The sequence below is a fragment of the Candoia aspera genome, chromosome 15 (genome assembly GCF_035149785.1).
Source record: "Candoia aspera isolate rCanAsp1 chromosome 15, rCanAsp1.hap2, whole genome shotgun sequence".
Classification (NCBI taxonomy): Eukaryota; Metazoa; Chordata; class Lepidosauria; order Squamata; family Boidae; genus Candoia; species Candoia aspera.
Window position 1 is genome coordinate 9,367,380 of NC_086167.1, and position 22,228 is coordinate 9,389,607.

General features: G+C 45.9%; 1 protein-coding gene, 1 pseudogene and 3 gene segments (V, D, J or C); all 5 read left to right on the forward strand.

The window, feature by feature from the left end:
- The first annotated feature begins 3,640 nt into the window (after positions 1 to 3,640).
- On the forward strand, positions 3,641 to 4,395 carry LOC134505905 (immunoglobulin lambda variable 3-21-like; annotated as a pseudogene).
- A 1,660-nt stretch (positions 4,396 to 6,055) lies between these two features.
- Positions 6,056 to 8,576, forward strand: LOC134505906 (uncharacterized). Its single transcript, XM_063315830.1, has 5 exons — positions 6,056 to 6,116; positions 6,388 to 6,691; positions 7,163 to 7,259; positions 8,004 to 8,103; positions 8,188 to 8,576. The coding sequence occupies exons 1-5, from the start codon at positions 6,071 to 6,073 to the stop codon at positions 8,574 to 8,576; spliced, it is 936 nt and encodes a 311-aa protein (XP_063171900.1). The 5' UTR covers positions 6,056 to 6,070.
- Positions 8,577 to 11,911: 3,335 nt separating this feature from the next.
- Positions 11,912 to 12,558, forward strand: LOC134505907 (immunoglobulin lambda variable 2-23-like). The segment is given in 2 exon segments: positions 11,912 to 11,974; positions 12,242 to 12,558. Coding segments are annotated over 2 exon segments (363 nt in total).
- Positions 12,559 to 14,091: 1,533 nt separating this feature from the next.
- Positions 14,092 to 14,845, forward strand: LOC134505909 (immunoglobulin lambda variable 3-21-like). The segment is given in 2 exon segments: positions 14,092 to 14,137; positions 14,582 to 14,845. Coding segments are annotated over 2 exon segments (310 nt in total).
- A 1,674-nt stretch (positions 14,846 to 16,519) lies between these two features.
- Positions 16,520 to 17,169, forward strand: LOC134505910 (immunoglobulin lambda variable 5-37-like). The segment is given in 2 exon segments: positions 16,520 to 16,582; positions 16,853 to 17,169. Coding segments are annotated over 2 exon segments (363 nt in total).
- Positions 17,170 to 22,228: the final 5,059 nt, after the last annotated feature.

Here is a 22,228-nt window from a genome sequence, read left to right on the forward strand (position 1 = left end):
ACACTGGATGGACTTTCCTGGATGCTGGTAGCTGTAAACGATAAGCCACTGGATTTATCTGCTGCGCCTGTCCTAACTGCCAGGAAACACACTGAGACAAGGAACTGGTCTCTAATGTTTTATTGCTTGCACATAACAGGAATCCTAACAAACTGAAGAAGTGTGGGAAAAACCCAGCCATATAAACCCCAAAGGTTAAGGCGGTCCCGATCTGTGTCTCTTTGAATGGCTACCTAATTCCTCACTGCTACGCATGTGCTTGACAGTCTGGATGGGAGCCCCCTGTTCGCCATCCTTACTCATGACAGCGCCACAGTGAAAGGGCCCACAATAAGTAAGAGTCCAATTTCTTGGAGGGTCTGGTAGAGTTCAAAAACTTGGTAGAGAGCCACACTCTGTCTCCTACTGCAATTGCTGGCCCCTCTTGTCTGTGAGCATCTGCAGCTCTCTTGTAAGCACTCTTTGCCCTGTTCAGCTGCTCCTTTAACAACTCCTGTGCGGCTTGTTGCTCTTTAAGAAAATCAGCCGCGGCTGGAACAGCTCCCTGCTGGGAGGAGGTGGGCAACACCCAGGGGTTAACCCCATAGAGTGCCTGGAAAGGGGACATCTTGGTCAAGGATTGCACAGAGTTGTTATAAGTAAATTCTGCCATGGGGAGCAGGGCTGGCCAATTGTCTTGCTGATAAGTGGTGTAACACCTGAGATACTGCTGTAACCATTGGTTAATTTTCTCGGCTTGCCCGTTACTAGCAGGATGATGCGATGATGACAGGTGGATCTGGACCCCTAATGACTGGAAAGGGCCCTCCAGAAAACTGGAAGTGAACTGTGGGCCTCTGTCACTCACCAAGTGATTCACCATGCCTCTATACCTAAAAACATGGTCCATGAACAACTGCGCTGTGGCTTGTGCAGATGGGAGGCCCTTGCAAGGAATAAATGCGCCATTTTTGTGAAAAGGTCCACCACCACTAGTATGGAAGTCAGCCCCTGGACCGGGGGTAAATCAGTGATGAAATCCATGGAGATTGTATCCCAAGGCCTACTGGGGGTGGGTAGGGGTTGCAAGAGTCCTGTGGGCTTCCCTGGGAGAGGCTTGGCTCGCCTGCAGGTGTGACAAGAAGCAACGTAACCCTTTATGTCTGCAGTCATCTTAGGCCACCAGTAGTCTCTCAGAGCTCTATGGAGAGTTTTGAAAAGACCTCCGTGGCCTGCCGTTTGATGGTCATGGCAAAGTCTCAGTACTTCTTCCCTCAATGAAGGGGGAATATATAATCGCCCACTATGCCAGAGGATTCCTGCCTCCACATTGAATGGGGGGGCAGTGTCTTGCGGGGCCCTCTGGAGGTCATCCATCCTGGCCCTGGAATATGGGTCCTGTTTCCGCTGAGCTCTGACTCTTGTAAATAGGTCCTCTGCTTGTCTGCCTGCTGCTAAAATCTCTGTCTGGTTCCCCCTCATAGACTGATCAAAGTTGTGAGGTTGTAATATAGTAGCCTGTACCTCCTGGTGCGTGGCAGGGGTTGCCTGAAAGGATCGAGACAGGGCGTCTGCCAAGCAGTTTTGCACCCCGGGCACATAAGAAATCACAAAATTGAAACAGGAGAAAAACTGGCTCCCTCTGATTTGGCGTGGGGTGAGGGATCTGGTGTTTTGTAGAAGCTGTAAATTCTTGTGATCGGTGCAAACTTTCACCAGAAAGGTTGCCCCTTCTAGCCAGTGCCTCCACTCTTGGAATGCTGCTTTAATTGCCAGCAACTCCTTGTTAAAAACATCATAGTTTCTCTCTGCTGGTGAGAGCAGGCGTGAAAAAAAGGCACACGGAAGCAATGTATTCTCGGCTTTGTTTGTATATTGCAATAACACTGCCCCAATGGCAATATCGGAAGCATCTGAATGCATTATGAATTGCTTCGTGGGGTCAGGGTGTCTTAACAGCGGCTGGGATGCAAAGAGTTGCTTAAATTCTTGGAAGGCTGCTTGCTCTCTCTCCCCCCAAATGAATTTTGATCCTTTCTTCAAAAGCTGTGTGAGGGGTCTAGCCCTGTCACTAAAGTTTTTTATGAACCGTCTGTAAAAATTGGAAAATCCTAGAATTCTTTGTACATCTTTAACATTTCGGGGAGGTGGCCAAGAGAGAATTGCCTGGACCTTAGAAGGATCCATGGATATGCCTTCTGTTGATACTTTATAGCCCAGGAAAGGTAATTCAGTTAAATCAAAGGCACACTTCTCTAGCTTGGCGAACAGCTTGTTCTCTCTCAGTCTTTGTAAGACATTGCGTACATGGGTTACATGAGTTGTAGCATCCTCAGAGAAAATTAATATGTCATCTAGATAAATGACCAGATACTTATCTAGTAAATCAGAGAAAATTTGATTCATAAATCTGGAAAATATGGCTCCTGCATTAGACAAGCCAAAGGGCAAAACAAGGTACTCAAATTTACCAAACCTGGTGTCGAAGGCAGTCAGATATTCGTGCCCCTCTTTCATCCGGATCAGATTGTACGCATTCCTGAGATCCAACCTGGTAAAAATGCGTGCTTTCTGCAAGCGATCTAGCAGATCCAAGATTAAAGGCAGAGGATAGGATTCTTTTTTTGTTATTTTATTGAGGGAACTGAAATCGTGGACCACTCTCACGGGTGTCTCCTGGGTTGCAGGTGCCAACGGGTCAGGCTTCTTTGGTACGAAGAAGGTAGGAGCAGAGGCTGGGGAAGTAGATGGTCGGATGAACCCCTTTTGGAGATTAGAGTCCAAGTAATCCTTTAAGGTGGCTGGTTCCTTGGGAGACATGGGATATTGTTTCTTTGCTGGAATCCTGGCTCCTGGTATCAACTCAATGGTGCAATCACAGTCCATATGGGGGGGTAGTGCTGTGGCCTCTTGTTCTCTGAAAACGTCTGCGAAATCTGCATACTTGGCTGGCAACTGGACCCCCCTTGCTTCCGTGACTGTGTTGGTTGCTAGAGAGCGGAGAGCAGCTTGAATCTTGTGGTGCTGGCATTCCTTAGCTGGGAAGGAGATTGCTCCCATAGTCCAGTTCAGCAACGGGTTGTGGATCCTCAGCCAAGGTGTGCCTAGGATTACAGGCACATTAAGCGATGCAGTAACATAAAGCTGGATCCACTCAGTGTGGTCTCCCGTTGTCAGTTGCACCGGTTCTGTGAGCCTTCTAATCAGCCCTGCCTTGAGGGCCTGGCCGTCAATGGTCTCCACTTCTATGGGACATGGCAATTCTCTAGTCGGGATGATTGTGCAAAAGCATATAGGTACACTTAAGAATATCAATACGGTAATCAATTCTACCCGATTCATTAGGACTGGCATCAGATGAGGAGTGGAAGACTTTCAACTGATTTTCAAAAGCTTAATGTTTGATCCTGCAGAACATCATCCATCCTCTTGATGTCTATCTCTATCATCATCGTTATCCAAAATCATTCAAAGTTTGCTTGTCGGTCTTTTCCCCCCATCTGTATCTAGCTGGAGCAGAAAGAAGGTCTGAATGTTTTTTTAATGAAAGGAAGTGATTTACATGCAAATGAGTTGCCAAGGAAAAGAAGATAAAAGAACCAGGTGAACCCAGCTCGGAACCACCCTCTTCTCCACAGGAGAAGCTTCTGAGGTTCTCACCATGCTTTCGGCCCCTCTTCTTTTCACCCTCCTCACCTACTGCTCAGGTAGAAGAAAGCAGGAGTTCCTTGAATGATTTCTCCCAAAAGCTGTGAATTGATTTCAATCTTTGCATATTAATTTGGATTTTAATTCTATGAATTGTGTCCCGCATATCTCCATGAAAGCAGCTCAATTCTGCACAGAAGGGACCACCCTTAGCAAATGCTGCCTTTGAATACGGCCTTTTGGTTTCTCTTGATTCCTTTTCTTTTACTCTTCTTTTTTCTGTTTCTATATTGACTCTCCACAATTCATTTCAGCTTTTATAAATGCCCACCTTTCTATCTGTTGCATCATCCAGGGGGCTTACAAGAAGAAAAGAAAAGGATGAAATCCAAATACTTTATTTCTGCATTTACTTTGTTTCACCTCCCAGATCAAGGAAGCTGAGGAGAAGAATCAGGGAATGGCAGAGTTCCCAGCTGTTTGAATATTTTGTTTCTTTGGCAGGTGCCTTCGCCCAGTATCTCCTGACCCAGCCGCCCTCTGTGTCTGGGTCCCTGGGGCAAAATGGAAGAGTCACTTGTGCCGGAAACAACATTGGAGGAAAGAAGGTTCGGTGGTACCAGCAGAAGCCTGGGAGTCCCCCTGTCCTGATTATATATGCTGATAGCCAGAGATAGCCCCACCGGGACCTCAGACCGATTCTCTGGCACCAACTCTGGCAACACGGCCACCCTCAGCTTCTCAGCAGTGTTTTCAAAGCAAGCTTAAAAGAGAAAATCAATTTATATACTCTATGTCCATATGAGGGAAATCTCATATTATACTTCACATTCTTTAATGCAGTCATTTAGATCCTTTGAGGAACAACCATGATCTCCAGCTCTTGCAATGCTGAAGGGCAGCATCTGTCCCACTCGTTCAGCAGTGCAGCTCCAGGCTCTGGACACCTCAGCCACTTCTCTCCCTCTCTGGCCTGGCAGGAACCTTCTTCCCTTCCGATGGGAGCTGAAGGCATGGCGGGAGCGTCATTTCTTTTCTTTCCAGCTTTGTAGATCTCAGGGCGGGAATGGCTGGAGTTGATTCTGATTCACTGAGCCACAAGGCTGAAAGAAGAAACATGAGGGAAGTTCTAACTCCTGCATCCTTTACACAAAACAAAGTGTTAAAGAGAAACCTGCAAGAGTTAAAACTCCATCTGTAGCTAAAATCCTTCTCCACTTTGGCCAAACCACCTAAACACTTGAATTCTGTGTCAAAAAGTCTTGGTCCCGAACTGGACAGAAAGAAAGGAACATCTAACATTAATGGGACATTTAAGTATTCTGTCATTAAAGAAAAGAGGCAGGTTTCAGAAGAAGGTTTAAGCTACAAAGGGACAATTCGCCAATATTCTCCTCTCTGGGACCACCTGGAGGAGCTCTTCCACTCTGTTAAACGTCAGAGGAACTGAGACCAAAACCTCCAAAGCAAAAGGCGGCAGCAGCTCTTAGAAGTCAAGAGAATTGACACATTTCAGTTCCAGCAGCCGCAACACTTCCCTTTCAGGTTCAGGAAAAATCTCAAGGAACGTGACCTCCTTCCATGAATGGCACAGCAGGGAGGCTTCCATAACCACGCGTGATCCTAAGGACTTCCTCTCAGTCAAGGATGAGCCCTCATGGAGGAGCACCAACCTTTGGCTTTCTGATCTCTTCTGACTCTGTTGGCTGCAAGACACTTGCCCAAACCAGCATGACCTCACTGTGCACAATAACTGAAGGAGAAATATTTCTGAGTTCTGTTTTCTTCACTCTTACCTGAGTTTCAACTATATTTTGGAGTTGATGGCATATAATCTGTAGGAGGAAGTTCCAGAATAAACATGAGAAATTTGGCAGAACCTTTAAAAGGGAATGCTATTTTCTCAAACATTGAAATCTGTCCCTGTGAACTATTTCTTCTAATTCTTCCTTTCTAATGCTTCTACAAATTGGAGTCACCTCTGGCTCCACGTGATTACAATATTCTTGCCAGATGAGAGCAATATGTTCATGAACCCCCCTCAACGAGCAGAACTCTAAGGCAGCGCATCAGAGTCCCGTCCTCCTGACCAGCTTGCTTCCTTCTGGCTCTGCCTGGCTACCCACCTCTGGCAACAGAAGGGAACATCCGGCATCCATTTTATGGCCAGATCTGAACAAGGTCTGCAGCCAGAGCAGATGGCCGGGGAAAGTGGGAAACACACACCGAAGACTTTGGAGGGGAAGGGGAGATGAAGCAAACAAGAGATGAAAAGAGGAACGTGAAGCCACATCTTTCCTCCAAAGTCAATTGGTCTTATCCAAACACAGCTAATGAGATGCAAGCAGAATTTGCATAAATGGGCGGACCCAGATTCCTGGGGGTTTAAAGGGAACCTTCCAGTCTCCCAGTCAGAGTTACACAGAAAGCTCCATTCTCCATCATGGCGTGGACTCTGCTCTTGGCCTTCTTCTTCACATGGAGCACAGGTAATTTAGGAGGAATGCTCACATCTCATTTTATTTCTGCCAGAATTCAAGGCTAGGAAAATATCGAGCCAACCTGAAGAGGGGACATAATGCTGATCTGAGGGCCACACTGGTTTCACACCCATCCACATCCACACAGAGTACCTGACTGAATAGTGGAGGAGGCTGTTGGAAGACTAGCCTGCATTTGAATTTGGGCAGCTCTTCAGGAGATACTGCTGAAGGTGATATATGCTATTTCCATTCCACAATCTTCCTTTTCTAATTTCAGGGGCCCATTCACAGTACACCTTGACTCAACCTGCTGCCCAATCATCTCCCCTGGGACAATCAGCAAAGATCTCATGCACCATGAGCCGGGACAGCCAGGTGGGCAGTTATAGCATAGCTTGGTACCAACAACACCCTGGAAAGAGCCCAAAATACCTTCTCTATGATAGCAACAGCAATGGCCGGTTCACGGGGTCCAAGGACACCTCTGCCAATGCAGCCTACTTAACAATTGCCAGCCTCCAGGCTGATGATGAGGCGGATTACTACTGTGGTGGTGCTTACGGGAGTGGCAGCAACTTCAGGTATCCACAGTGATACAGACACTTGCAGAAGTGAGACAAAATCTCTCCCCTGAGCTGCTTGGAGAACAGTTTCCTTTCGCCCTGAACTCACCATCCACCTGGCCTCGTAAAATTTCATGCACTGATGACTTGCCAGCCAGTCGTGTTATTATCTCACCCTTGGTGAACCCCAAGTTCTCTTTTTGCAACAAATATCAATTCACTCTTAAACAAAAGTAAAAGGACATGAATGATTCTGATGTATTTTGCCCATCACGATTCTACAGTGAAGGCCAATTCAGACAGTGGCATAATCACACCTCCCTATCATCACTCTATGCCTTTTCACACACCAATGACATGAAGATAAGACTCTGCCCAAGCATCTGCTTTGGTCCCTTCTGATAGCAGCTGAAAGAATGGTAGGAACATCACTCCCTCCCGCTTTTTGCCCCACACCCCTCATGACTTAAATTCTAACGGTCAATGAAGCAACACCGAGGGGAAATATCGCAGACCTTGGAAAACTGAGCAGATGGGGGAGCTGTGTGCCATTGTCTTCCTCCACATCCTGTACACAAAACCACGTGTTAGAATAAAGACAGCAAGGTTGAAAAGTTCACTTGCGGTATAACCTTTTCTCAGCTATGGCCAAACCACCTTAAGACTTGGAGTTTTGCTCTAAAAGTGTTCATTCCCAACTGGACCAGAACAAAGGAACAAACAACTTGAATGGAATATTCAAGCACTGAGTCATTAAAGTTAAGATTCCCATTTCAGAGGAAGGATTAGGTTAGAAAGAGAAAATCTACCAAGATTCTCCTCCCTGTGACCACTTGGAGGAGCTCTTCCACTATAACCCACATTCTTTAATATGGTCCTCCAAATCTTTGGAGAAATATCAAGGATGGCACAAGAAGGCAATCTCCAAGGATCTCCTGTGTCCCCTGAAGCCCAGGGACTTTCAGAAGCTCTCTTAAATCTAGAGAGTGAGATAATGAACACGATTTTCCCACCCTTCTCCTGAATCCCACTGAGCCAACTCACTAATGTATAAACCGGACCAAACATGGGTGATCTTGGAAAAGCTAAACAGGGTTAGAGCTGATTAAAACCTGAATGGGACTCTACCAAGGACATCCATATCTGTAGCACTGCATCACTGGGTCTATAAGAGAGCTTCAGGCAAGAAAATTAGGAAGCATCACCTGTCTGAACGTTCCCCTCTGCTATAAGAAATGGACCAATGAGACATCAGGAAAGCAGGGGGAGGAGCTAGGTATGCAAATCGGCCCTGAAACAAGTGGGGTTGATATAAGAAGCCCCAATAAAGCTCACTTGCATTCACTCATTGGCTTCATCTCCAGAAAGCCAAGAAATTCTCAACATGTTGGGAGCATCTCTCCTTGTCCTTCTGGGCATCTGGTGCACAGGTGAGTGAAGGACGACCCAACACAACTCCTTTCCCCAGATTCTGAGCCCAAGAACACACATTTATAGCATTATTCTTCCTCCAGGATCCAGGTCTCAGCCTACACTGATTCAGGAATCCTCCGTGTCACCTTCCCCTGGACAGACAGTTAAACTCTCCTGTTCCCTCAGCAGTGGACAAGTACAATCTTATTGGCAATCATGGCATCAACAGAAAGAAGGAGGTCCTCCCAGATTCCTTTATGGTTACTACAACAGTGCAACTCCAGGCTCTGGAGACCTCAGCCGCTTCTCTGCCTCCAAGGAGAGCAGCCAAAATAAATGGTATTTGACCATCAGCAACGTCCAGCCAGAAGACGAGGCTGCTTATTACTGTGCTGTGTGGTATCACCCAAGTACACTGTTCCACAGTGATATAAACTCAAGAGGAACTGAGACCAAAACCACCAGTGCAAAATGTGGCAGCAGTTTTTAGTAGGCCATCAATTCCTTTCAGTTCTTCAAGCAGCAACGCTTTCCTTTCAGGTCCAGGCAAAACCCTCAAGGAAGGTGAGCTATTTGAATTAATTAAAACCTCAGAATCCTGTGCCACCCCAACAATTTCCTTCATGTCAATTTTAAGCCAGCATAGGCCTCATGTCTAAGCCCTCATGCCTTCTTGAACACTTCTGAGTCAATGAAACAAAACTCGATTGTCTTGAAGACACTTGCTCAAAAGATTGGTCAGACTCTGGAAAAGAGATGGACAAGGCCTGCGAACAGTTTCTGAGTCCTCTTTTCTTTTTAGCTACCCTTATCTCAATTGGTCCTTGATGGCTGAGGATTAGACCAGGTGAACCTGCAGCAGGAACTCCAGGACTACAAAAGGGAACATTTGTGGAAAGTTTGAAAGGGGATTCACAGTGCCCAAGGGGTGGAATCTCTCCTTGTTCTCCAATTCTTCCAAAAGAATCCCTATTCAGAGTTGAGTAAAACACTTAGAGATCCCCACCGATGCTTTAGGGAAGTTTGTAGCTGGATTTGTCTCCTGCTTTTCACCACCTGATCTGTCCCAGCCAGCTGATGTTCTTCTCACCCAAATGCAATGAGATCCCCCCAAAATCAGCATTCACGGCTGGGACGCTGAAGAAAACGGAACCTCTCTTTCTAAAACTTAGATCAGTCCATCTTGGGTGGGAAAAGCTCTTCCTCAAAGAAGAAGCAAGGTGCTTGCACATTTGTTAAAAAACCATTCAGGGATACAGTCACTGCAACAAGGTAGACCTTGAAAGATACCTTCTCTTAGAAAAGTGTATTTCAGGAGAAATATTCCAGATGTCCTTGTAGGTTTAAACAAGGGTTCTAGGTTAATGGAGAAATAGGACAGTTTAGACGTACCCAGGGTCCCCCGAGTGGGGGAGCTGGGCGGTAATAAAATACGATAGGTAGGTAGGTAGGTAGGTAGGTAGGTAGGTAGGTAGGTAGATAGATAGATAGATAGATAGATAGATAGATAGATAGATAGATAGATAGATAGATAGATAGATAGATAGATAGATAGATATCAATGAAGTAAAGAGGCACAGATAGCGGACTGGTGGCTGCAATTTTGCCAGGTGTACTTTGTACATGACTCCACTTTCTTCCTATTTCCACTACATTGCTCCTCGCCTCTAGGATAAAGAGGAGGCAAACATGATTCTTTTCTACTTGTACATCTCAGGAATGTTTTCATGTCTTCTGTCTTGAAAATGGAGCCGGGGCACCGAGGGGAAAATAACCATGTGTGGTTTCCTATAGACTTGTTAACCAAGTGTGGTACAGAAGCGGTGTAGTGCTGCAGTTCAAGCGTGAAAGGAGAAGGAAGGAGACACAAGGTCTAGGCCCACTTCAGACAAGGAGTCTCATTGGAGGGTCATGGATGGGCCTCTCCATCTCAGGTCAACCTTCCCGAGAGCTCTCTTGAGAAACGGAAGCACTTTATACAAAGACTTCAGAAAAGAAGGAATACTGGCGCTTCCTTAGGATTGAGAAGGATTTCAGAGCCCAAAATCAACCCACCAGTCATATGATCTCAGCAACAGCAATCGTAACAATGAAACCTTCTGGAAGGTATGTGTGAGGGAGAGAGAGTGACCGGACAATGCTCAGCCAGGCTGATGCTGCACATGATCACAGATCTCTCCTGACCAAAACTAGGATTATCCACTCCGAAACACCTTCTTTTGAATTGTTAGATTTATCTGTATCTAGCTGGTAGAGGAATGAAGTCTGAATGTTTTTTTTAATAAAAGGAAATGATTTGCATCATATCTCCCTCTGTGTGACCACCTGGAGGAGCTCTTCCACTGTCACCCACATTCTTTAATATGCTCCTTCAAATCTTTTGAGAAATAACAAGGATGTCACACGACTGCAGTCCTGGAGAGTCTCCTGTGTCCCATGAAGCCCAAGGAGTGGGACTGTCAACTGATTTTCAACAGTTTAACATCTGATCCTGTAGAACATCATCCATCCTTTTATGTCTAACTCTATCATGATCGTTATCCAAAATCATTCAAAGTTTGCTTCTCACTCTTTTCCCCCCATCTGTATCTAGCTGGAGCAGAAAGAAGGTCTGAATGTTTTTTTAATGAAAGGAATTGATTTACATGCAAATGAGTTGCAAGGCAAAAGAAGATAAAAGAACGAGGGGAACCCAGCTCGGAACCAGCCTCTTCTCCACAGGAGAACCTTCTGAGGTTTAAGCTACAAAGAGACATTGGGAAATATTCTCCTCTCTGGGACCACCTGGAGGAGCTCTTCCACTCTGTTAAACGTCAGAGGAACTGAGACCAAAACCTCCAAAGCAAAAGGCAGCAGCAGCTCTTAGAAGTCAAGAGAATTGACACATTTCGGTTAAGGCAGCCGCAACACTTCCCTTTCAAGTTCAGGCAAAAAACTCAAGGAATGTGAGCTCTCTCCATGAACGGCACAGCAGGGAGGCTTCCATAACCACGCCTGATCCTAAGGACTTCCTCTCAGTCAAGGATAAGCCCTCATGGAGGAGCACCAACCTTTGGCTTTCTGATCTCTTCTGAGCTGATGGAAGAAGACTCCCTTGCCTGGAAGACACTTGCCCAAACCAGCATGACCTCACTGGGCACAATAACTGAAGGAGAAATATTTCTGAGTTCTGTTTACGTTTTCGTCACTCTTACCTGAGTTTCAACTATATTTTGGAGTTGATGGCACATAATCTGTAGGAGGAAGTTCCCAGAATAAACATGAGAAATTTGGCAGAACCTTTAAAAGGGAATGCTATTTTCTCAAACATTGAAATCTGTCCCTGTGAACTATTTCTTCTAATTCTTCCTTTCTAAGTCTTCTACAAATTGGAGTCACCTCTGGCTCCACAGGATTACAGTATTTGTGCCAGATGAGAGCAATATGTTCATGACCCCACCTCAACGAGCAGAACTCTAAGGCAGCGCATCAGAGTCCCGTCCTCCTGACCAGCTTGCTTCCTTCTGGCTTTGCCTGGCTACCCACCTCTGGCAACAGAAGAGAACATCCGGCATCCATTTTATGGCCAGATCTGAACAAGGTCTGCAGCCAGAGCAGATGGCCGGGGAAAGTGGGAAACACACAGCGAAGACTTTGGAGGGGAAGGGGAGATGAAGCAAACAGGAGATGAAAAGAGGAACGTGAAGCCACATCTTTCCTCCAAAGGCAATTGGTCTTATCCAAACACAGCAAATGAGATGCAAGCAGAATTTGCATAAATGGGTGGACCCAGATTCCTGGGGGTTTAAAGGGAACCTTCCAGTCTCCCAGTCAGAGTTCCCCAGAAAGCTCCATTCTCCATCATGGCGTGGACTCTGCTCTTGGCCTTCTTCTTCACGTGGAGCACAGGTAATTTAGGAGGAATGCTCACATCTCATTTTATTTCTGCCAGTATTCAAGGCTTGGAAAATATCGAGCCAACCTGCAAAGGTGACATAATGCTGATCTGAGGGCCACACTGGTTTCACACCCATCCACATCCACACAGAGTACCTGACTGAAGTGTGGAGGAGGCTGTTGGAAGACTAGCCTGCATTTGAATTTGGGCAGCTCTTCAGGAGATACTGCTGAAATATATGCTCTTTCTATTCCACAATCTTCCTTTTCTAATTTCAGGGGCCCATTCACAGTACACCTTGACTCAACCTGCTGCCCAATCATCTCCCCTGGGACAATCAGCAAAGATCTCATGCACCATGAGCCGGGACAGCCAGGTGGGCAGTTATAACATATATTGGTACCAACAACACCCTGGAAAGAGCCCCAAATACCTTCTCTACGATGCCAACAGCAACGGCCGGTTCACGGGGTCCAAGGACACCTCTGCCAATGCAGCCTACTTAACCATTTCCAGCCTCCAGGCTGATGATGAGGCGGATTATTATTGTGGTGGTGGTTACAGCAGTGGCAGCAACTGGAGGTATCCACAGTGATACAGTCCCTTGCAGAAGTGAGACAAAATCTCTCCCCTGAGCTGCTTGGAGAAGCTTTTCTTTCTGCCCTGAACTCACCATCCACCTGGCCTCGTAAACTGTCATGCAGCGATGACTTCAGAGCCAGCAGTGTTATTATCTCAGCCTTGGTGAACCCACAGGTCTGGCTTCACTAATAATGTCAGTTCAATTTCGAAGAAATGAAAAATGATGCAAATGGTTCTGATCTGTTTTGCTCATCATGGTTCTACCGTAAACATCATTCTAAGCAGTGCCTTGTGACATGAACTCAGTTTTCTATCTGTCTCTCCTTCTGCTCCTCTATCATCTGTCCCTGATACACCCACAGACCAATGAGATGAAGATAAAACACTCCCCAGGCATCTACCTGGCTCATTTCTGGATGCAGCTGAAAGAATGGGGGGAACATCATCCCTTCCTGCTTTGTAGGTCTCAGTGGGGGAAGAGCTCAACTTTCCTGTGATTAACTGATCCATGTGGCGGGAGGCAAAGCCATAACTCCTTGCAGCTGCACCCTGGAACCCAAACGTTTTCAAGCATTGCCCTTAGAACTGGACAGTGAGTCTCTGAACAGGTCTGCCCCACCCTCCTCATGACATAAGTTCTACTGATTGATGAAGAAACATCTAAGCTGAATAGGGCTGACCCTGAAAAGGGTGAGCAGCGGGAGATCTGTTTGCCATTGCCTTCTCCCCGGAAATATTTTGAGGTCCCGATGAAGAGTTGAGAGCAGTGAGTGGCCCAAAGCCACCCACCTTGCTTCCATGGCCAGCCGAGGAAACAGGATCCAGCTCTCCCCACTACTAGATTGAAAACAGAACGACTGCCCCCTACTCCACCCTTGTATGCAAAATCCAAAATCATGCATGTTATTCTGAGAGAAGTGAAATAACTCTGCTTTGCTGGCATAGGGGTTCCTCCCTCAATAGCCGTGTTCCCCCAGACCTTGACCTCTTTCCAAACCGGGGGCAGGTCTCTTCCTTTCTATCTCATTTTCAAGGAAGGAGTCCCAGGATGGAACAGATCAAAAATTTTGAGCATGGAAATAGTCTGATCTTTGTGTGTGTGTGTTTATTAACTATGCCAGCAAAGCAGAGTTATGTCACTTCTCTGAGAATAACACACATGATTGTGCAGAAGGATATAGGTACACTTCAGAATATCAATACGGTAATCAATTCTACTCGATTCATTTGGACTGGCATCAGATGAGGAGTGGAAGACTGTCAACTCATTTTCAAAAGCTTAATGTTTGATCCTGCAGAACATCATCCATCCTCTTGATGTCCAACTCTACCATCATCGTTATCCAAAATTATTCAGACGTTGCTTCTCACTCTTTTCCCCCCATCTGTATCTAGCTGGAGCAGAAAGAAGGTCTGAATGTTTTTTTAATGAAAGGAAATGATTTACATGCAAATGAGTTGCAAGGGAAAAGAAGATAAAAGAACCAGGGGAACCCAGCTCGGAACCACACTCTTCTCCACAGGAGAAGCTTCTGAGGTTCTCACCATGCTTTCGGCCCCTCTTCTTTTCACCCTCCTCACCTACTGCTCAGGTAGAAGAAAGGAGAAGTTCCTTGAATGATTTCTCCCAAAAGCTGGGAACTGATTTCAATCTTTGCATATTAATTTGGATTTTAATTCTATGAATGGTGTCCTGCATATCTCCATGAAAGCAGCTAAATTCTGCACAGAAGGGACCACCCTTAGCAAATGCTGCATTTGAATACGGCCTTTTGATTTCTCCTGATTCCTTTTCTTTTACTCATCTTTTTGTGTTTCTCTATTGATTCTCCACAATTTATTTCAGCTTTTATAAACTCCCACCTTTCTATCTGTTGCATCATCCAGGGGGCTTACAAGAAGAAAAGAAAAGGATGAAATCCAAATACTTTATTTCTGCATTTACTTAGTTTCACTTCCCAGATCAAGGAAGCTGAGGAGAAGAATTATGGAATGGCAGAGTTCACAGCTGTTTGAATATTTTGTTTCTTTGGCAGGTGCCTTCGCCCAGTATCTCCTGACCCAGCCGCCCTCTGTGTCTGGGTCCCTGGGGCAAAATGCAAGAGTCACTTGTGCCGGAAACAACATTGGAGGAAAGAAGGTTCGGTGGTACCAGCAGAAGCCTGGGAGTCCCCCTGTCCTGATTATATATGCCGATAGCCAGAGATAGCCCCACCGGGACCTCAGACCGATTCTCTGGCACCAACTCTGGCAACACGGCCACCCTCAGCTTCTCAGCAGTGTTTTCAAAGCAAGCTTAAAAGAGAAAATCAATTTATATACTCTATGACCACATGAGGGAAATCTTATATTATACTTCACATTCTTTAATGCAGTCATTTAGATCCTTTGAGGAACAACCATGATCTCCAGCTATTGCAATGCTGAGGGGCAGCATCTGTCCCACTCGTTCAGCAGTGCAGCTCCAGGCTCTGGACACCTCAGCCACTTCTCTCCCTCTCTGGCCTGGCAGGCACCTTCTTCCCTTCCGATGGGAGCTGAAGGCATGGCGGGAGCGTCATTTCTTTTCTCTCCGGCTTTGTAGATCTCAGGGCGGGAATGGCTGGAGTTGATTCTGATTCACTGAGCCACAAGGCTGAAAGAAGAAACATGAGGGAAGTTCTAACTCCTGCATCCTTTACACAAAACAAAGTCTTACAAAGAAACCTGCAAGAGTTAAAACTCCATCTGTAGCTAAAATCCTTCTCCACTTTGGCCAAACCACCTAAACACTTGAATTCTGTGTCAAAAAGTCTTGGTCCGAAACTGGACAGAAAGAAAGGAACATCTAACATTAATGGAACATTTAAGTATTCTGTCATTGCAGAAAAGAGGCAGGTCTCAGAAGAAGGTTTAAGCTACAAAGAGAAAATGGGCCGATATTCTCCTCTCTGGGACCACCTGGAGGAGCTCTTCCACTCTGTTAAACGTCAGAGGAACTGAGACCAAAACCTCCAAAGCAAAAGGCGGCAGCAGCTCTTAGAAGTCAAGAGAATTGACACATTTCAGTTCCAGCAGCCGCAACACTTCCCTTTCAGGTTCAGGAAAAATCTCAAGGAACGTGACCTCCTTCCATGAATGGCACAGCAGGGAGGCTTCCATAACCACGCGTGATCCTAAGGACTTCCTCTCAGTCACGCATAAGCCCTCATGGAGGAGCACCAACCTTTGGCTTTCTGATCTCTTCTGAGCTGATGGAAGGAGACTCCGTTGGCTGCAAGACACTTGCCCAAACCAGCATGACCTCACTGGGCACAATAACTGAAGGAGAAATATTTCTGAGTTCTGTTTTCGTCACTCTTACCTGAGTTTCAACTATATTTTGGAGTTGATGGCATATAATCTGTAGGAGGAAGTTCCCAGAATAAACATGAGAAATTTGGCAGAACCTTTAAAAGGGAATGCTATTTTCTCAAACATTGAAATGTCTCCCTGTGAACTATTTCTTCTAATTCTTCCTTTCTAACTCTTCTACAAATTGGAGTCACCTCTGGCTCCACAGGATTACAGTATTTGTGCCAGATGAGAGCAATATGTTCATGACCCCACCTCAACGAGCAGAACTCTAAGGCAGCGCATCAGAGTCCCGTCCTCCTGACCAGCTTGCTTCCTTCTGGCTTTGCCTGGCTACCCACCTCTGGCAACAGAAGAGAACATCCGGCATCCATTTTATGGCCAGATCTGAACAAGGTCTGCAGCCAGAGCAGATGGCCGGGCAAAGTGGGAAACACACACCGAAGACTTTGGAGGGGAAGGGGAGATGAAGCAAACAGGAGATGAAAAGAGGAACGTGAAGCCACATCTTTCGTCCAAAGGCAATTGGTCTTATCCAAACACAGCTAATGAGATGTCAGCAGAATTTGCATAAATGGGTGGACCCAGATTCCTGGGGGTTTAAAGGGAACCTTCCAGTCTCCCAGTCAGAGTTCCCCAGAAAGCTCCATTCTCCATCATGGCGTGGACTCTGCTCTTGGCCTTCTTCTTCACATGGAGCACAGGTAATTTAGGAGGAACGCTCACATCTCATTTTATTTCTGCCAGTATTCAAGGCTTGGAAAATATTGAGCCAACCTGCAGAGGGGACATAATGCTGATCTGAGGGCCACACTGGTTTCACACCCATCCACAGCCACACAGAGTACCTGACTGAAGTGTGGAGGAGGCTGTTGGAAGACTACCTGCATTTGAATTCGGGCAGCTCTTCAGGAGATACTGCTGAAGGTGATATATGCTCTTTCTATTCCACAATCTTCCTTTTCTAATTTCAGGGGCCCATTCACAGTACACCTTGACTCAACCTGCAGCCCAATCATCTCCCCTGGGACAATCAGCAAAGATCTCATGCACCATGAGCCGGGACAGCCAGGTGGGCAGTCATAGCATATTTTGGTACCAACAACAGCCTGGAAAGAGCCCCAAATACCTTCTCTACGATGCCAACAGCAACGGCCGGTTCACGGGGTCCAAGGACACCTCTGCCAATGCAGCCTACTTAACAATTGCCAGCCTCCAGGCTGATGATGAGGCGGATTATTATTGTGGTGGTGCTTACGGGAGTGGCAGCAACTGGAGGTATCCACAGTGATACAGTCCCTTGCAGAAGTGAGACAAAATCTGTCCCCTGAGCTGCTTGGAGAACAGTTTCCTTTCGCCGTGAACTCACCATCCACCTGGCCTCGTAAACTGTCATGCAGCGATGACTTCAGAGCCAGCAGTGTTATTATCTCAGTCTTGGTGAACCCCAAGTTCTCTTTTTGCAACAAATATCAATTCACTCTTAAACAAAAGTAAAAGGACATGAATGATTCTGATGTATTTTGCCCATCACGATTCTACAGTGAAGGCCAATTCAGACAGTGGCATAATCACACCTCCCTATCATCACTCTATGCCTTTTCACACACCAATGACATGAAGATAAGACTCTGCCCAAGCATCTGCTTTGGTCCCTTCTGATAGCAGCTGAAAGAATGGTAGGAACATCACTCCCTCCCGCTTTTTGCCCCACACCCCTCATGACTTAAATTCTAACGGTCAATGAAGCAACACCGAGGGGAAATATCGCAGACCTTGGAAAACTGAGCAGATGGGGGAGCTGTGTGCCATTGTCTTCCTCCACATCCTGTACACAAAACCACGTGTTAGAATAAAGACAGCAAGGTTGAAAAGTTCACTTGCAGTATAAATTTTTCTCAGCTATGGCCAAACCACCTAAAGACTTGGAGTTTGGGTCTAAAAGTCTTCATTCCCGACTGGACCAGAACAAAGGAACCAACAACTTGAATGGAATATTCAGGCACTGAGTCATTAAAGAAAAGATTCCCATTTCAGAGGAAGGTTTAGGTTAGAAAGAGAAAATCTACTGATATTCTCCTCCCTGTCACCACTTGGAGGAGCTCCTCCACTATAACCCACATACTTTAATATGGTCCTCCAAATCTTTTGAGCAATAACAAGGATGGCACAAGACGGCAATCTCCAAGGATCTCCTGTGTCCCCTGAAGCCCAGGGACTTTCAGAAGCTCTCTTAAATCTAGAAAGTGAGATAACGAACACGATTTTCCCACCCTTCTCCTGAATCCCACTGAGCCAACTCACTAATGTATAAACCGGACCAAACATGGGTGATCTTGGAAAAGCTAAACAGGGTCAGAGCTGATTAAAACCTGAATGGGACTCTACCAAGGACATCCATATCTGTAGCACTGCATCACTGCGTCTTTAAGAGAGCTTCAGGCAAGAAAGTTAGGAAGCATCACCTGTCTGAACGTTCCCCTCTGCTATAAGAAATGGACCAATGAGACATCAGGAAAGCAGAGGGAGGAGCTAGGTATGCAAATCGGCCCTGAAACAAGTGGGGTTGATATAAGAAGCCCCAATAAAGCTCACTTGCATTCACTCATTGGCTTCATCTCCAGAAAGCCAAGAAATTCTCAACATGTTGGGAGCATCTCTCCTTGTCCTTCTGGGCATCTGGTGCACAGGTGAGTGAAGGACGACCCAACACAACTCCTTTCCCCAGATTCTGAGCCCAAGAACACACATTTATAGCATTATTCTTCCTCCAGGATCCAGGTCTCAGCCTACACTGATTCAGGAATCCTCCGTGTCACCTTCCCCTGGACAGACAGTTAAACTCTCCTGTTCCCTCAGCAGTGGACAAGTACAATCTTATTGGCAATCATGGCATCAACAGAAAGAAGGAGGTCCTCCCAGATTCCTTTATGGTTACTACAACAGTGCAACTCCAGGCTCTGGAGACCTCAGCCGCTTCTCTGCCTCCAAGGAGAGCAGCCAAAATAAATGGTATTTGACCATCAGCAACGTCCAGCCAGAAGACGAGGCTGCTTATTACTGTGCTGTGTGGTATCACCCAAGTACACTGTTCCACAGTGATATAAACTCAAGAGGAACTGAGACCAAAACCACCAGTGCAAAATGTGGCAGCAGTTTTTAGTAGGCCATCAATTCCTTTCAGTTCTTCAAGCAGCAACGCTTTCCTTTCAGGTCCAGGCAAAACCCTCAAGGAAGGTGAGCTATTTGAATTAATTAAAACCTCAGAATCCTGTGCCACCCCAACAATTTCCTTCATGTCAATTTTAAGCCAGCATAGGCCTCATGTCTAAGCCCTCATGCCTTCTTGAACACTTCTGAGTCAATGAAACAAAACTCGATTGTCTTGAAGACACTTGCTCAAAAGATTGGTCAGACTCTGGAAAAGAGATGGACAAGGCCTGCGAACAGTTTCTGAGTCCTCTTTTCTTTTTAGCTACCCTTATCTCAATTGGTCCTTGATGGCTGAGGATTAGACCAGGTGAACCTGCAGCAGGAACTCCAGGACTACAAAAGGGAACATTTGTGGAAAGTTTGAAAGGGGATTCACAGTGCCCAAGGGGTGGAATCTCTCCTTGTTCTCCAATTCTTCCAAAAGAATCCCTATTCAGAGTTGAGTAAAACACTTAGAGATCCCCACCGATGCTTTAGGGAAGTTTGTAGCTGGATTTGTCTCCTGCTTTTCACCACCTGATCTGTCCCAGCCAGCTGATGTTCTTCTCACCCAAATGCAATGAGATCCCCCCAAAATCAGCATTCACGGCTGGGACGCTGAAGAAAACGGAACCTCTCTTTCTAAAACTTAGATCAGTCCATCTTGGGTGGGAAAAGCTCTTCCTCAAAGAAGAAGCAAGGTGCTTGCACATTTGTTAAAAAACCATTCAGGGATACAGTCACTGCAACAAGGTAGACCTTGAAAGATACCTTCTCTTAGAAAAGTGTATTTCAGGAGAAATATTCCAGATGTCCTTGTAGGTTTAAACAAGGGTTCTAGGTTAATGGAGAAATAGGACAGTTTAGACGTACCCAGGGTCCCCCGAGTGGGGGAGCTGGGCGGTAATAAAATACGATAGGTAGGTAGGTAGGTAGGTAGGTAGGTAGGTAGGTAGGTAGATAGATAGATAGATAGATAGATAGATAGATAGATAGATAGATAGATAGATAGATAGATAGATATCAATGAAGTAAAGAGGCACAGATAGCGGACTGGTGGCTGCAATTTTGCCAGGTGTACTTTGTACATGACTCCACTTTCTTCCTATTTCCACTACATTGCTCCTCGCCTCTAGGATAAAGAGGAGGCAAACATGATTCTTTTCTACTTGTACATCTCAGGAATGTTTTCATGTCTTCTGTCTTGAAAATGGAGCCGGGGCACCGAGGGGAAAATAACCATGTGTGGTTTCCTATAGACTTGTTAACCAAGTGTGGTACAGAAGCGGTGTAGTGCTGCAGTTCAAGCGTGAAAGGAGAAGGAAGGAGACACAAGGTCTAGGCCCACTTCAGACAAGGAGTCTCATTGGAGGGTCATGGATGGGCCTCTCCATCTCAGGTCAACCTTCCCGAGAGCTCTCTTGAGAAACGGAAGCACTTTATACAAAGACTTCAGAAAAGAAGGAATACTGGCGCTTCCTTAGGATTGAGAAGGATTTCAGAGCCCAAAATCAACCCACCAGTCATATGATCTCAGCAACAGCAATCGTAACAATGAAACCTTCTGGAAGGTATGTGTGAGGGAGAGAGAGTGACCGGACAATGCTCAGCCAGGCTGATGCTGCACATGATCACAGATCTCTCCTGACCAAAACTAGGATTATCCACTCCGAAACACCTTCTTTTGAATTGTTAGATTTATCTGTATCTAGCTGGTAAAGGAATGAAGTCTGAATGTTTTTTTTAATAAAAGGAAATGATTTGCATGATATCTCCCTCCGTGTGACCACCTGGAGGAGCTCTTCCACTGTCACCCACATTCTTTAATATGCTCCTTCAAATCTTTTGAGAAATAACAAGGATGTCACACGACTGCAGTCCTGGAGAGTCTCCTGTGTCCCATGAAGCCCAAGGAGTGGGACTGTCAACTGATTTTCAACAGTTTAACATCTGATCCTGTAGAACATCATCCATCCTTTTATGTCTAACTCTATCATGATCGTTATCCAAAATCATTCAAAGTTTGCTTCTCACTCTTTTCCCCCCATCTGTATCTAGCTGGAGCAGAAAGAAGGTCTGAATGTTTTTTTAATGAAAGGAATTGATTTACATGCAAATGAGTTGCAAGGCAAAAGAAGATAAAAGAACGAGGGGAACCCAGCTCGGAACCACCCTCTTCTCCACAGGAGAACCTTCTGAGGTTTAAGCTACAAAGAGACATTGGGAAATATTCTCCTCTCTGGGACCACCTGGAGGAGCTCTTCCACTCTGTTAAACGTCAGAGGAACTGAGACCAAAACCTCCAAAGCAAAAGGCAGCAGCAGCTCTTAGAAGTCAAGAGAATTGACACATTTCAGTTCCAGCAGCCGCAACACTTCCCTTTCAAGTTCAGGCAAAAAACTCAAGGAATGTGAGCTCTCTCCATGAACGGCACAGCAGGGAGGCTTCCATAACCACGCCTGATCCTAAGGACTTCCTCTCAGTCAAGGATAAGCCCTCATGGAGGAGCACCAACCTTTGGCTTTCTGATCTCTTCTGAGCTGATGGAAGAAGACTCCCTTGCCTGGAAGACACTTGCCCAAACCAGCATGACCTCACTGGGCACAATAACTGAAGGAGAAATATTTCTGAGTTCTGTTTACGTTTTCGTCACTCTTACCTGAGTTTCAACTATATTTTGGAGTTGATGGCACATAATCTGTAGGAGGAAGTTCCCAGAATAAACATGAGAAATTTGGCAGAACCTTTAAAAGGGAATGCTATTTTCTCAAACATTGAAATCTGTCCCTGTGAACTATTTCTTCTAATTCTTCCTTTCTAAGTCTTCTACAAATTGGAGTCACCTCTGGCTCCACAGGATTACAGTATTTGTGCCAGATGAGAGCAATATGTTCATGACCCCACCTCAACGAGCAGAACTCTAAGGCAGCGCATCAGAGTCCCGTCCTCCTGACCAGCTTGCTTCCTTCTGGCTTTGCCTGGCTACCCACCTCTGGCAACAGAAGAGAACATCCGGCATCCATTTTATGGCCAGATCTGAACAAGGTCTGCAGCCAGAGCAGATGGCCGGGGAAAGTGGGAAACACACAGCGAAGACTTTGGAGGGGAAGGGGAGATGAAGCAAACAGGAGATGAAAAGAGGAACGTGAAGCCACATC

Excerpts from the sequence above, each read along its gene's own strand:
- LOC134505906 (XM_063315830.1), top strand. The coding sequence starts at position 6,071 with ATGGCGTGGACTCTGCTCTTGGCCTTCTTCTTCACATGGAGCACAG. Across the intron at positions 6,692-7,162 it reads GGGAGTGGCAGCAACTTCAG|CAACACCGAGGGGAAATATC; the intron begins GTATCCACAGTG and ends CGGTCAATGAAG. Across the intron at positions 7,260-8,003 it reads TCCTGTACACAAAACCACGT|CTCACTTGCATTCACTCATT; the intron begins GTTAGAATAAAG and ends GCCCCAATAAAG.